Consider the following 12,736-nt stretch of genomic DNA (forward strand, 5'->3'; position numbering starts at 1 on the left):
AGCTGTTTTTTCAATGCAGGCTCAATCTCTTTCACAGCCTTGATCTCAAAGAAGTCAGTTGCAAATAAGGTGGTGAGCAAACAAACAAGAATACCCACAGAACTGACAATGAGAGGGTAGAGCATCGCAGTCAACTCGTGATTCAACCCAAATGAGGAGATGGAAGCAACAACAAGAGCAGCACAAGATGACTCCGCATATGAACCAAACAGATCAGATCCTATACCAGCTATATCTCCGACATTGTCACCAACATTGTCAGCAATCACAGCTGGATTTCTTGGATCATCTTCGGGAATGTTTCTCTCAACCTTGCCAATGAGATCAGCACCAACATCAGCAGCCTTGGTATAAATACCTCCGCCAACTCTTCCGAACAAAGCCATAGAAGACCCACCGAGACCATAACCAGTTATGGCCTCAAAAAGACCACCCCAGTCATCACCATAATAGATCTTAAACAAGTTGATGGCAATGTAAAGAACCAGAAGACCATTTGCGGCTAGGAGAAAACCCATAACAGCACCAGATCTAAAAGCCGTAATGAAGGCCTTCCCAACACCCTTTCTTGCCTCCAGGGTGGTTCTTGCATTGGCGTAAGTTGCAATTTTCATTCCAAGGAATCCAGAAACAAGTGATGTGACCCCACCAAGCAGGAAAGATACGGTGCTGAAAATAGCCGTTGCAAGTGNTGGCTTACANGTTTTAGTTTTATCGTATGAGCAAGCCTGGGGGCTTGTGCTGAATCCCTCTACTGAACCAAGGAAAAGGAATATCAAAATGGCAAAAGCCACCATGAAGATTCCTACATACTTGTATTCAGTAAAAAGGAAAGAGGTTGCTCCTTCGGAAATGGCGTTCTGTATTTCAGCGCATTTGACGACGACGTTGTGGTCGTTGATGCCCTCCTCTTCTTCGATGAGGTAGTCGTTGTAGCCATTCTTGGCAGCGGCGTTGGGAGAAGCGTCTCTGACGGCAGAGAGTTTGACCTTGGAGACGAGAAGCCACTGGAAGAGGGCGAAGGCGATTCCAATGACCGCGCAGACGGGAATGAGAATCTCGGTTCCGAGATCTGGGAGAATCGCTGCTCCCATGGCTGGAAGATTGAGAGAGTGCTTAGGGAGAAAATAAAAATAGGAAGGAATGAAGAAATGAGTGAATGAGGGAAATGGGAAGGGGTGGAGAGGTTTTTATATGTGACAGAGAGAGAAATAGAGAGAGAGAAAGGATAGGGGTGGGAATGGTATGGTATGGTATAGTGACTGGAGACACAGAAGAAGCTGTGTGGCTCACGTCATGGCTCTGATACCATGTTAGCAGTGGACTTTAAGCCTAACTCAACCCCACAAAACCGGCTTGTAGGGTGAGGTTTGCACCCACTTATATACACTTAAATGGCCTCATCTCTAGTCGATGTGGGACTTCCAACACAAACCTTATTTTACAAGTCGGTTTTGTGAGGTTGAGTTAGACTTAAAGTCCACCTTTGAACAGTTAATATATGGTAGGCTCAATTTCCTATGGCAGGCTCAATTTCCCTCACACCCTGGAACTCAAATTGTCACAGGTTCGAGTCTGATAGAATAAATAAGAATTGGACAACTCTCATTTTAACGTAATACAAAACCTGGAAAATAACCAAATAGATGGAGATATCTAACTTAAGACACGGGAAAACAAGACCAACAATAAGTGCAATGTAAATTACCTGTACTTCTGGTATTATCTTCATAAAGGACTTCCGCCTTGGTTTAGCATTTTCAGGATATTTCTTTAACCTATTTACATGACTAGCATCCTTTCTAACTCGCCAACCACGAATTACTTCAAGAAATGAAAACAGATAATATGCAAGTCAGGTTCATATTCAATAATAATGGTAAGCATTGCAGTAAACAGAATCATACTAACCAGATTGTAATAGTATGATTGCATGGATCTCCTCCAGTTTTCTAGAATAAATTGTTATTGAAGACTTCGACATGGCACCATATTTCCTTCTTGAATTTTCTCCACGAATAACTGCAATGCAACCAAATTAACAATTTAGAAACAAACTAGAACCAAGGTTATGAATCCTTTGACAATTCTATAATTTGAGTCATCAGTTTAGGCATCTAAAGTTATTAATTGAATAGGCATCAATAGGTTTTAGAACTATATACAAGCCACTCTGCACTGACGTTTTTCTTCATCATTACAAAAATCATTTACTACTCAAATCTTCATGAAATGAAAAGAAAAAATGTGCATATAATCTTAAATAGTTTTGCTCCAAATGAAAAATAATAAAGATACTGGCAGTACATGATTGTAGTGTTGTCACTCCATTCTTAAGTTCACAGAAACAACCGCGAGCTTGATGACCACGGAAACATTTTTGAATCCTAATTATTCCCTGCAAAATCTGCTTTCTCATATTCTCCAGTGCATCAATCTACAAAAGCAACCAGAGCACAAGGATAAATAAATCAGAGAAACCACAGTATGAATGCAAATGAACTCAACCAAATCATCAATGTAATGTAAAATTCTGTTAAGGAAAAGATTCATGGTTCAAAACTAGGTGAGTGGTTGATCCAGTTGTTGATAAACTTTAAGTGGCATACGGCTCTTTAAAGTGCAATCAAGCAAAATTTGTTTTCAATGTGAAACTATGGACAGCTAGCAACAAACTTAAACAATATATGCAGGGAAAGAAAACAAAAAGTAGAAAAAATGACTTCCAAGCCGTGAAATAAAACTTAAGACCTTAGACATACCTGCCCTGCTCGAAGATACAATTTGGTGTAGCCAACATGGTACATTTCAGAAGGGATATTAAATTTTTGCATAACAGCAACTGAGATGCTCAATGGATCATGGGACAAGTTGGCTTCAGAAAGCATAAACATATACCTAGATAGAACAAGGAACAAAAATCAAACTATCATTCCAGTTTATCGAAGAACCACGGGAAGTTTCTCAACTACCTTCCGGAAAACTCTTGATGGGTCATTCGAGTAGGATATCCAGCCCTTGAAAGTCTAACGATTTCTGGAACTCCATAACACCTGAGCTGATGTAGGACATGTCCTTCATCATAAATGTCAGGAAGCTGCTTAGTGTTTGGTGCTATGCAGCGAATAAAGTGAGGCATGGTGCTCTCCAACTGATGCATCAACTTGAACAATTGAACCTAAAAGAATGAAACTAGTTAGATTTATTACCCCCAACTATTTCTCTGTATACTTTCTGTATTTTGTTATTCAAAAATTTGATTTTAAGGAGAGTAGGTTTACATTTTCATGTTTATATATCTTCTTTAACAAAGCCTTAGTCATTTCTTTTGAAATCTTAATTAAGCTCAAGAAATGCTACAAAATTACCTTGAACTTTGTTGCAACAGTCTGCTTTTGAGACTGGTTAAACATTTTGGAGAACAACTGCAGCAGTTCAAAATTACATGATGACAGGAATTGAATGCAGTCAGAAGACATCGTGTCTCTGTTCTTTTCTAAAAAGTCATTTGTATCATACAGAACCTGATAGAGACCCAGACGTTAGTACTGTACATCCAAGGAAAATGATTTCCATGATACATACAATATAAAGAATTTACTCATAGATACTTAACAATACGAGCCCCAGATTTAAAACAAATGTTGGATGAATAATTGCATGCTGAGCATCTGAATGACATGTGTACCAAACTGTTTCTAGCAAGTGAAATAATGGACCCAATATTTAAACGTCTTATATATTGGAGGAAAACGAATCAAACACTCCTAAAATAAAGTAGGAATTTGGAAAAGAGCAAAATACGTGTTCAGAAACCAATTAAAGAATCATATTCAGAGACTGAGGACTAAGACCATATACAAATAGCATGGTGGACAAAATTATACTCTGGATATACAAGAGCTTAAAACTGTGATTTCTACTGCCCATATGTTATACTATAGCCTTATACATGTAATCTTGTGGAAAAGTATGCAAAATCTAAACAAGTAAATTGAAGTACTTAATCCTGTATAAAATTAAAAAGAAGATTTTGTCCAAACTAACTCATGTGGCTCCCTAGATAGTGAGAAAACTAACCTCTCCTGCATAGTGACGAATGCGGAAAGCTCTGCCTCTTTCCCCTTTGAAGCAAGGATTAGGGTGCAAGTGATGCTTAAGTTTGCTGGCAAATGTCAAATCAGAAGCGTTTGGTAAATTTGACTCCTCATCCAATAAAGAAAGTAGACCTTGAGGTTTCTGCACATTTTGCAACAGATAATATAATGACTACACCAATCATCAGAATCATGTGAACACAGCCAACATTGGGACCTGAACCCAGCTTTATAAAATAAATAGATTAATAATATGATTTACAGAAAAACAGTGTCTTGAAGAGGAAACAAATCAAACTACAACTATAACAATAGCTCAGTTTCCAAGGAAAGTGGAATAACTTGAGCTTTTAGAAACTAAACCAAATAAGTACCTTCTCAAATAGATCCAAGCACCCTTGATTGTCCTCAAAATCTACTTTAGTCCAATCAATGCCATCCAATTCATAGTCCTGATGAAATTAACAATGCAATATTGCTGTTATCCATATCAATCTTAATGAAGAACTGTTACACATGAAAATGAAATCCTCAAAAGGGCCATTCAAGCCTATAAAAGGAGGAAGAATAAAAGTTAGTTATTTTTCGTTTGTTGGTGAGGTTTTGTTGGCGGTTATAATCAATTTATTTGTTTTCAACTGAAGTGCCCAGAGTGAAAAGAAAGGCCTCCTTTGGGGTACATGTGTTTAATTTCTTTGGACACCTGAACGCCAATTGTTTGAGAACTTTCTTAAAATAACCAGGATCATAACAATAACACACCCTTAGCACATGATACTAAACTTATGCATTAACAAAAATAGTACCTGTTCTCAACTCAATTGATTGTTTTTCCGCTCCGATTAGACAACAATAGTACCAAACAATAATAACTATTTGAAATGTGTCCTTCGTGATTGAACTAAAATGTTTACATAGCATACCCGAAATACCATGATTGTATTTTGATGGAGTCAACATGTTTAACTATAACACCAACCACACTGTTCAAAATATGTTTTATTTGCATTAGTATTGGGCAATAGTTTATGGAAATCTTGTCCAAATCTGTTCTTTCCAATGAATACAGAAGTGTCAAAAATGTAAATGTAAAGAAACAAATTTCAAATAATTTGCACCCATATCACATTTTTAAGACATTAATGTGGCGGAAAAAAATTCACAGATTTATATCACACTATTTTATTCAAATTAAAGGCAATAAACGTCAAAATACACAGCAATATTAACTCCAGAAATGGTTACCAACCTCCTGCTCTAGTTTAAACAGATGGCGATTATAGTGTTGTTGAATCCTTTCATTCGCATAATTTATGTAAAATTGCTCAAAACCATTTTTCTGAAAAAGTGATGCAAGAAATATTAGAACATATGCAACATTCTTTAAAGCCTAAACAAGCACATTGATACAAACTGCTCACCTGGAAAGTCTGAAACCCATAAAGATCAAGGATACTTATGGATTTCCAAGTACATTTTTTACCCACTTCAAGTGACTTGTTAAGTTGATCTATGAGCCAGTTAAACAAGCTTGCATAGATAAATTTTACAATTGCGTCTCTTCTTTCAATTGCCTAAACAAAAATGGGAAAAGATAATCGAGTGTTAAAAGAGGATCTAATCATGGTTCTTGACCATACAACCAAAATGGACAGGTTAAGATTAGATTTGAGTAAAACAATCTCAACCATTCATGTATGGCCAAGATTAACTCCTTGCCTTTCACACACTTCCTGTATGCTCTACTCCACCTACCCAGACAGACATAAAGAAAAAGGAACAATGAAATGTTCAAATACGTAACACACCTGCTTCAATGTCAAATGTTTTGCAATAGTATCTTCATCAGCTTGGATTTTATGGGTACATAATGCTGTCATTAAATCCTGGGAACTGCAACCCATGAGCTGGGCAGCACTGTTTACAGCTGCAAAAGAATTAGATTATTTAGATAAATTGAACTTACTCATTAGTTGTAAGTAAAATACATTACATATATGCCTTCTAGAGTTACTAATTCAATCAGTAAAACTGAACTGCTACAAATTCCTTACCAACACAATAAAAACCAAAACATAATTTATGCACTGTATAGGATATAGCATGACAAAGAATCCAGGTGAGTCCTAGTCTGCTTTGAGTGAGAGCTCAATGACACCAAATTAACATACATAAAACGTTGTACGGTGGAATTAAGGGCAGGCTATATTCTCTACCAATCTTACCTTCATCCTCAACAACCTCAATGTGATTTTCTCTGTCTACTTGGAATGATATATTTCCCAACCATAGTATTGCAGCAAGTATCTTAAAGATCAGCTCTTGATCCTCTTTACACACTCGAACTGCATCCAGTGCTTCCTAGGGATATTGCATATGCCACAGGGAAAATAACATGAGATCTTTAGGGGAATATTGACGAAGTTAAAGAGTTTTATTGTAAACCAAACCAACTGTCAAGTCATATACCATCAGCTGATCAAAGTTTTTGGCATCATCAACACCATCAATTGACATGCAATCACTCTGAACTAGATACTTATATTCACTTACTGCTCTAAGATTCAGTTTCTCTGCACAGAAAAAGAAAATGATTTTACATCAGTCAAAATATTTGTATATTCAATTGTTTGATCAAGAAAATACACTGGAAAGATAATGTAATTTTAGATGCAGAAATTGATGCCAGTTAATGTGTACTAAATATATAAACATTAGCTTATAGAATTTAAAGAGGGAAGAGCAGAAGAGTGGTAATTGAGCAATTTAGTTGCCCCAAAATAGTGATATAGTTTTTTTGAACAGTTTCTCTTTTATAGAAAAATCTTTGTCGTATCAACATAGAATAAAATCACATGATGCGTTGTTCTTATGATGTAAGCATGCACACTGCAAAATGGTAACCATAAGGATAGGTAAACCCCAAAAAATATATCACAAAATGAGAAGTCATTTACCATAAAAAAACACATAATTCTTAGATTAAATGTTTTTTATCAAAAATAAATTATTGGGTTTTATTATGGTTCCTAATAGTTTTTAAAAAAATTTCATCCCAAATAGATTTTTTATTTTGTTTAGTCGCAAAAATGGTTTAGATAACTCTTAAATCAGTAAACTAAAGTACTTTATTAGGGATGAAACAGTTCAAAAAAAATCAGAAGGAACCAAAACCAAAATCTGATAATTTATTAGTGACCAAAAGTATATTTAACCTTAAATTCTTTCAGAATGTACAAAAGTGTGGGCTACTTGACTATCAAGGTTAAGACTGATTGTTGTCCTTCAAAACATTGCAAATAACCACACATTGCAAAACAATTGTCATGCAAGAAATGATTGTGATATAAAAGTATACAATTATACCAACAAGTTGGTACATTGCATAGAAAATATACCTTTAAGATCAGATGAAGATCCAGCACAAAGTTGATAAAATATGTGATATGATCTCTCATCACGGGCCAGTTGAACAACTCTGGACTGCTCAAATAGCATGGTTATTTCAGAAGTCAGAGAAAACAAACCTAATTATTTCACTCTTAGCTCATACAAGGCATCACAAATTACCTTTTCCAACAATACTGTTCCAGTTAGCATATGGGTTTTGGATATGACAAACACAGCCATGAAAATAAACCGACTCAGTAATTGCATAAGAAATGGAGATCATAAATAAGCACTTCTGCAGTAACATATATAACTTGAACATGCTTACAGGTTTGAATTTTAGCCCCAAATATTTTACCCGTGGAGCCAAAGTGAATTTCAATCAACTTTCCCTGCACCAATTAAAATGCATATCAATTAAACAGCTCAACTTTAAACATGATCCAAAAGTGCTGCATAGCCTTCAATAATAAAACAATAGCAAAAATAAGTTTCATTATACTGTGGGGAAAAGTATATATATACTCACAAATCTGCTAGAGTTGTTATTCCTAGTTGTTTTCGCATTCCCAAAAGCCTCCAGAATACGATTTATCTGAAGAAATTCATTTTCTATGGCACAATTACCACCACTGCCAAGAGCAGCTAAGTATTGCATTGCAATTTTAGCTGTTTCTGTCTTCCCAGATCCACTCTCACCACTGCAAACAAATTTCTAACAATGATTATTAACAAGTAAACCAGCGACCATATCTTATTATTACTATGCAATCCAATGCTGACGAGTTCAGGACTCTCATGCACAAAACAGAGCCACTAAATGCAGAAAGGAGCTGACCTTATGATAATGGACTGATTTACTTCATCTGTAAGATACAAAAAGAAATAGAAAACCTTTATAAATGTCATTCTAGTACAACACAAAGATTGTGAAGGAGAGAGAAAGGGATAATTTCATTAACCTCTCATCATCTTGTTATAAGCTGCATCTACCGTAGCATAAACATGAGGACCATTCATAGTTCTCTGGCTACAGGCTGAGACATATTTATTTCCATACATCTGAAGATCTTTGAAAGGATTGAGTGCAATTAAAATTGGCCCTGCTTTACTCTACACACTCAGAAAGCACAAGCAGCACATGAGAGCCTATACATTATCATAGGAGTAAAAGAAAATAATTCTGAACCCACATGTAACACCTTCCCATTAGTCCTCATACTTACTAAGAAAGGATAGTGAATTTTTTGTTTACAAGACATTTTACATTTACTTTTCATTTAATAACTAAAACATCCTTTATATATTAGAAGGATTAATAGGAAGATATGTAAAAGGATATCACATTACTCAGAAGAGAAAGCAAGAGGCAGGCATACATACATAAATCATCCCCTGAGAATATCTTAATTTAAGATTGTGAAGAACCGACGGTTCGTTCAAATAACAAAGTTTAATTAGATCATCCACATTCTCCAAACCATCAGGATTTGCTGGTAGAATCTCTGACCTGTCCACTTTCATAACCTGGAGAACAAGTTAATGGCACAAACAGCCTATAACCTTCCATATTCAAGATTACACATTAACTTCCAAAGACACAAAAGCCATAGAAACTTACATTTCCATTTGAGAGTGAAACGAATGCTTCCTCTCCTGAAGTTGACTTGACAATTCCTAGTTCCCACTGCCCTCTTGGTTGCCTACACCAAACACGAAGCTTCTGGGAAAACAACCAAAAAGCGAAAGCAAATTTAACAGAAAAGCACATCACATACGATTAACAATGTCTCTGTCAACAACAATCATATTAAAAGACAGAACAAGAATTACAGCTTCATAACTGAAATACAACATAACCACAGATAAAATATTTATCTTCCGAGGCAAATTTTAAAACGGGATTCAATACAAGACAACAAAAAATCCTTCCAAAATCAAAAACACAAAGAGAAGAAAAAAACAAGAACTAAGATCAAAACCATGAGGGTTTAACTTATTTTGTGGAAACAACCACTTCCTTTTATAAAATTTGCCGTATGAATTAAACAATTTGTTCTTTCTTTCTATATATAAATAATGTTGATCCATTAATGCAGCATCATCGAGAGAAATTTTCACTCATTTTGTTCAACTTCTCAAATTCTTTCAAAAAATTATGAATTACTTTTTCTATAAAATAGCTGTTTATAAACATGCATTTAGCATTAATCAACATCAATATTGTAAACCAGGAATCAAACACTATTCTCCTAACTTAATTACAAGTTACCTTTTTGATGAAATAAGATATGCTATCATCACCATCCAATTCCCAAACCTTCCCAGATGAATCACTGGAAGAAATTGCCACATAAGGAGACTCCACATCCTTCTTCAACCTCTTGCTCCCAAAACCACACTTTCTCCTCTTCTGCCCCAAATCCATCTCCTTCATTTCACTCTCTCCATTAGTTGCAACTCCGTTCTCCAGCACGACACGGCGCTCGCTGCCGCTGACCTTAAAATCGTTTGGCAGCGACCGCCGTGCCGAAGGAAGCCTTGCACGCGAGGTTGGCCTCGGAGGCAAGGCCGGTGGCGCGTCCTTCTTCTTCTCCTCCTCCTCGTCCCTCCGTCGAAGTGAATCCAGCATCTCCTCCAGCGAGCTTCTCGCCAAGGAACATGGCGAAGCCGACAACACCATAGTTTCCCCCACCCCACCAACGAAAACCACCGAAATTTATCAACTTTGAACCCAAATTTGCAACCCAGTAGAAATTTCACCACCCCCACTTCGACTTTCGCCGCTGCATTGCCGAAAGCCGCGAAATTGCGAAATTGAAGACAGACTTTTGAGATTCAAATCCCTGTTGGTGCAACAAATAAAAATATAGAACAAAAATAAGTTGTATAGGCAAATGATGAGAACTTCAAAGGATGGTGAAAAATCGGTTCAATTTCAAACTTGTCGCATGAATAATAAAACACGGGTTTCTAAAACTGGAACGTGAGTCAGGAGGTTTGAACAGTGACAAGAAGGAGAAAAAGAATGAGACTTTGAGAAGGTATTGTGGTCTGTTGGGCTGTGAATCAAAGCCTTTTAAGGCAGAGAGAGAAAGATGGGAGAGACACGGAATAACGAAGAGCAGGAACAGCTGCAGTTGTTGTCGTTGCTGTTGTACTATTTTCCTTTCCCATTTCTGATTGTTAAACGAAAATTTGAAAGAAAAAAAAAAACACAAAATGATTGTGTGACGTTGTGTTGTTCGTAGGATAAATAAAATAAAATCGAAATTGTGGTTTTTTTGTCGTGATAGTAGGTGATGATAGTTGTGTTGTATGTCCAGAAATTCAAATCTTTCAGGTGAGGACTGAGAGATGTCAAGTCAGTACTGAAACGTTCAGAAAACTGTTGGGATCTGATAGTGGAAGAAGGGGTGTTATTTCAGCCACCAATAAAAAAAATATGGTTATTTTATTAATTAATTAAAAATAAATGAAAATGAAATTATGAGATAAAAGGAAAATGTACTGATGTGTTTGAGTGAGTCGAAATAAATAAAGCTGACAGTTGTATTGGGTAACTGAACTGAGCAGGAGTCCAAATTACAAAACTAGGTCTAAAGAGCTTTTAGGGTTCTAATTTTATAATTTTTAACTTTTTTAATTTAAAGGAGCTAGTTCAAAATTTAAAAATATCTATACTTTAATAACATTTTTTAATATTTTAATAATATTTATTAGTCATTTTTGTAATTGATTCAAAATTATTTTATTATCAATCGTAATATAGATTAAAGTAAATTATATTAAAATATTGTCAAAATATTATTATTTAAATTTAATATTATAATTTTAGTTTTCGCAATTGTGTTAGTCAAGTTTTCATATGTTGTATTTTATTTTCTAATTAAATATATGAAATTGTAAAAGTAGTTTTTAATAAGACATGGTTTGAAATTTAGTATATTATATGAATTTAGAAGAAGTTATTTTTAACTAATTTTGTGTGATTGACTTAAAAAGTTTAAATAATTAATAAGCATATTTATAGTTTTATGTTTTCTTTTACTTTTTTATTGGTCTTGAAAAAAAATATATATAACACATAATTAAATAAATTATAACACAATTATTGTAAACAAAAATTATGAACTTAGTTAATGCAGTCATTAGTTTAACCGAAGAAATTATATATATATATATATATATATATATATATATATATATATATATATATATATATATATATATATATATATATATATAGTGTGTGTGTGATTTCCTTGTTCCTCTCCTACCTAATGATTTCAAGATTCACTTGGAAGGCAAGTGAAGCAATACATACCAGTAGCCAAGTTCTAGAACATAAGAACATAGATAATAAAATGGCTCAAATAATACATTTTCTTAATATATTATCATAATGTGTTAGTGAAAGTTTTTATATTTTTTTGTCCAAAAATTATTCGAAAACTTAAATTATAAAAAAAAAAATGTATTTTCTAATAAGAAATTTAAATACATATTATGCTTTATCAACCTATGAAGTTGCGTTTTTTTTTCCCAAATGTCAAAATTTAAAAAAAAAATTATGATTTTATCATTATGTAATATTTATTGTATTTAAACGATAGTAATGACTAATCATTTATATTTTTGCATTTTTACTTTATTTATTAAAATCTATGTTTGAATTATGTATTCATTTTTATATTTATGTATTGTCTTTAATTTTCAACAACCTATATATTATTAGATATCACTTTCTTGAAGAAAAAGCATATTATATTAAAAGAATATAAACGAAAACACAATTAAATCCAGTATGATTAAGTATTTCAAGTTTCAGATTCACAAATATCGAATAAAATATTTTATTATTCAATATGGAACTTTTATAAAGAAAAAATAAGAAATTATTTCAAAATGCACAGATGTTTAAGTTTATAATACACTCAACAAAAAAAGTATGAAGTATTGATGAAAATTATGACACTTAGACACTGAAAAGGATGGGGAGTGATCGTCGGTGCAGGCACGGATAAGGAGCAGCTTCGGCTTCTAGTGAGAGGGGCACATGAACGAATCGAACATATACCGGAATGAGAAGGATCTAGAGGGTGAAAGGGGCACATGGACGAATCGAACATACACCGGAATGAGATGAATCTAGAGACTGTATAAGTATGAGACTATACTGTTGAAGGATAATTTAAAGGAATTAATTTGGCTACTCATATCAACAAATGTATTTGCTTTTCAGTAGC

General features: G+C 34.4%; 2 protein-coding genes across 4 annotated transcripts in view; both read right to left on the reverse strand.

Moving 5' to 3' along the window:
- The window catches only part of LOC106777933 (pyrophosphate-energized vacuolar membrane proton pump-like), a 6,132-nt gene extending 4,909 nt beyond the window's left edge, over positions 1 to 1,223 (reverse strand). Inside the window, exon 1 of the mRNA XM_022778937.1 lies at positions 4 to 1,223. Coding sequence (XP_022634658.1) covers positions 4 to 1,094 — 1,091 coding nt within the window. The 5' untranslated portion in view covers positions 1,095 to 1,223. The remainder of the gene's footprint in view (positions 1 to 3) is intronic.
- The window catches only part of LOC106756010 (myosin-2), a 24,939-nt gene extending 14,045 nt beyond the window's left edge, over positions 1 to 10,894 (reverse strand). The window contains exons 1-22 of one of the 3 annotated variants that reach the window (XM_022778765.1): positions 9,760 to 10,894; positions 9,109 to 9,207; positions 8,871 to 9,014; positions 8,450 to 8,600; positions 8,326 to 8,353; positions 8,017 to 8,188; positions 7,816 to 7,879; positions 7,668 to 7,681; positions 7,496 to 7,580; positions 6,567 to 6,670; positions 6,323 to 6,458; positions 5,906 to 6,024; positions 5,519 to 5,671; positions 5,347 to 5,436; positions 4,472 to 4,549; positions 4,081 to 4,239; positions 3,369 to 3,524; positions 2,973 to 3,178; positions 2,763 to 2,898; positions 2,308 to 2,437; positions 1,912 to 2,022; positions 1,709 to 1,824 (exon numbers count right to left, since the gene is read on the reverse strand). In XM_022778765.1, the coding sequence (XP_022634486.1) occupies positions 1,709 to 1,824; positions 1,912 to 2,022; positions 2,308 to 2,437; positions 2,763 to 2,898; positions 2,973 to 3,178; positions 3,369 to 3,524; positions 4,081 to 4,239; positions 4,472 to 4,549; positions 5,347 to 5,436; positions 5,519 to 5,671; positions 5,906 to 6,024; positions 6,323 to 6,458; positions 6,567 to 6,670; positions 7,496 to 7,580; positions 7,668 to 7,681; positions 7,816 to 7,879; positions 8,017 to 8,188; positions 8,326 to 8,353; positions 8,450 to 8,600; positions 8,871 to 9,014; positions 9,109 to 9,207; positions 9,760 to 10,170 (2,862 nt within the window). In that variant the 5' untranslated portion in view covers positions 10,171 to 10,894. Of the gene's footprint in view, positions 1 to 1,708; positions 1,825 to 1,911; positions 2,023 to 2,307; positions 2,438 to 2,762; positions 2,899 to 2,972; positions 3,179 to 3,368; positions 3,525 to 4,080; positions 4,240 to 4,471; positions 4,550 to 5,346; positions 5,437 to 5,518; positions 5,672 to 5,905; positions 6,025 to 6,322; positions 6,459 to 6,566; positions 6,671 to 7,495; positions 7,581 to 7,667; positions 7,682 to 7,815; positions 7,880 to 8,016; positions 8,189 to 8,325; positions 8,354 to 8,449; positions 8,601 to 8,870; positions 9,015 to 9,108; positions 9,211 to 9,759 lie in introns of all 3 variants that reach the window. The other 2 variants (XM_014638243.2, XM_014638244.2) reach the window with 2 other exon arrangements.
- Between the last annotated feature and the right edge of the window lie 1,842 nt (positions 10,895 to 12,736).

The sequence above is a fragment of the Vigna radiata genome, chromosome 2 (genome assembly GCF_000741045.1).
Source record: "Vigna radiata var. radiata cultivar VC1973A chromosome 2, Vradiata_ver6, whole genome shotgun sequence".
NCBI lineage: Eukaryota > Viridiplantae > Streptophyta > Magnoliopsida > Fabales > Fabaceae > Vigna > Vigna radiata.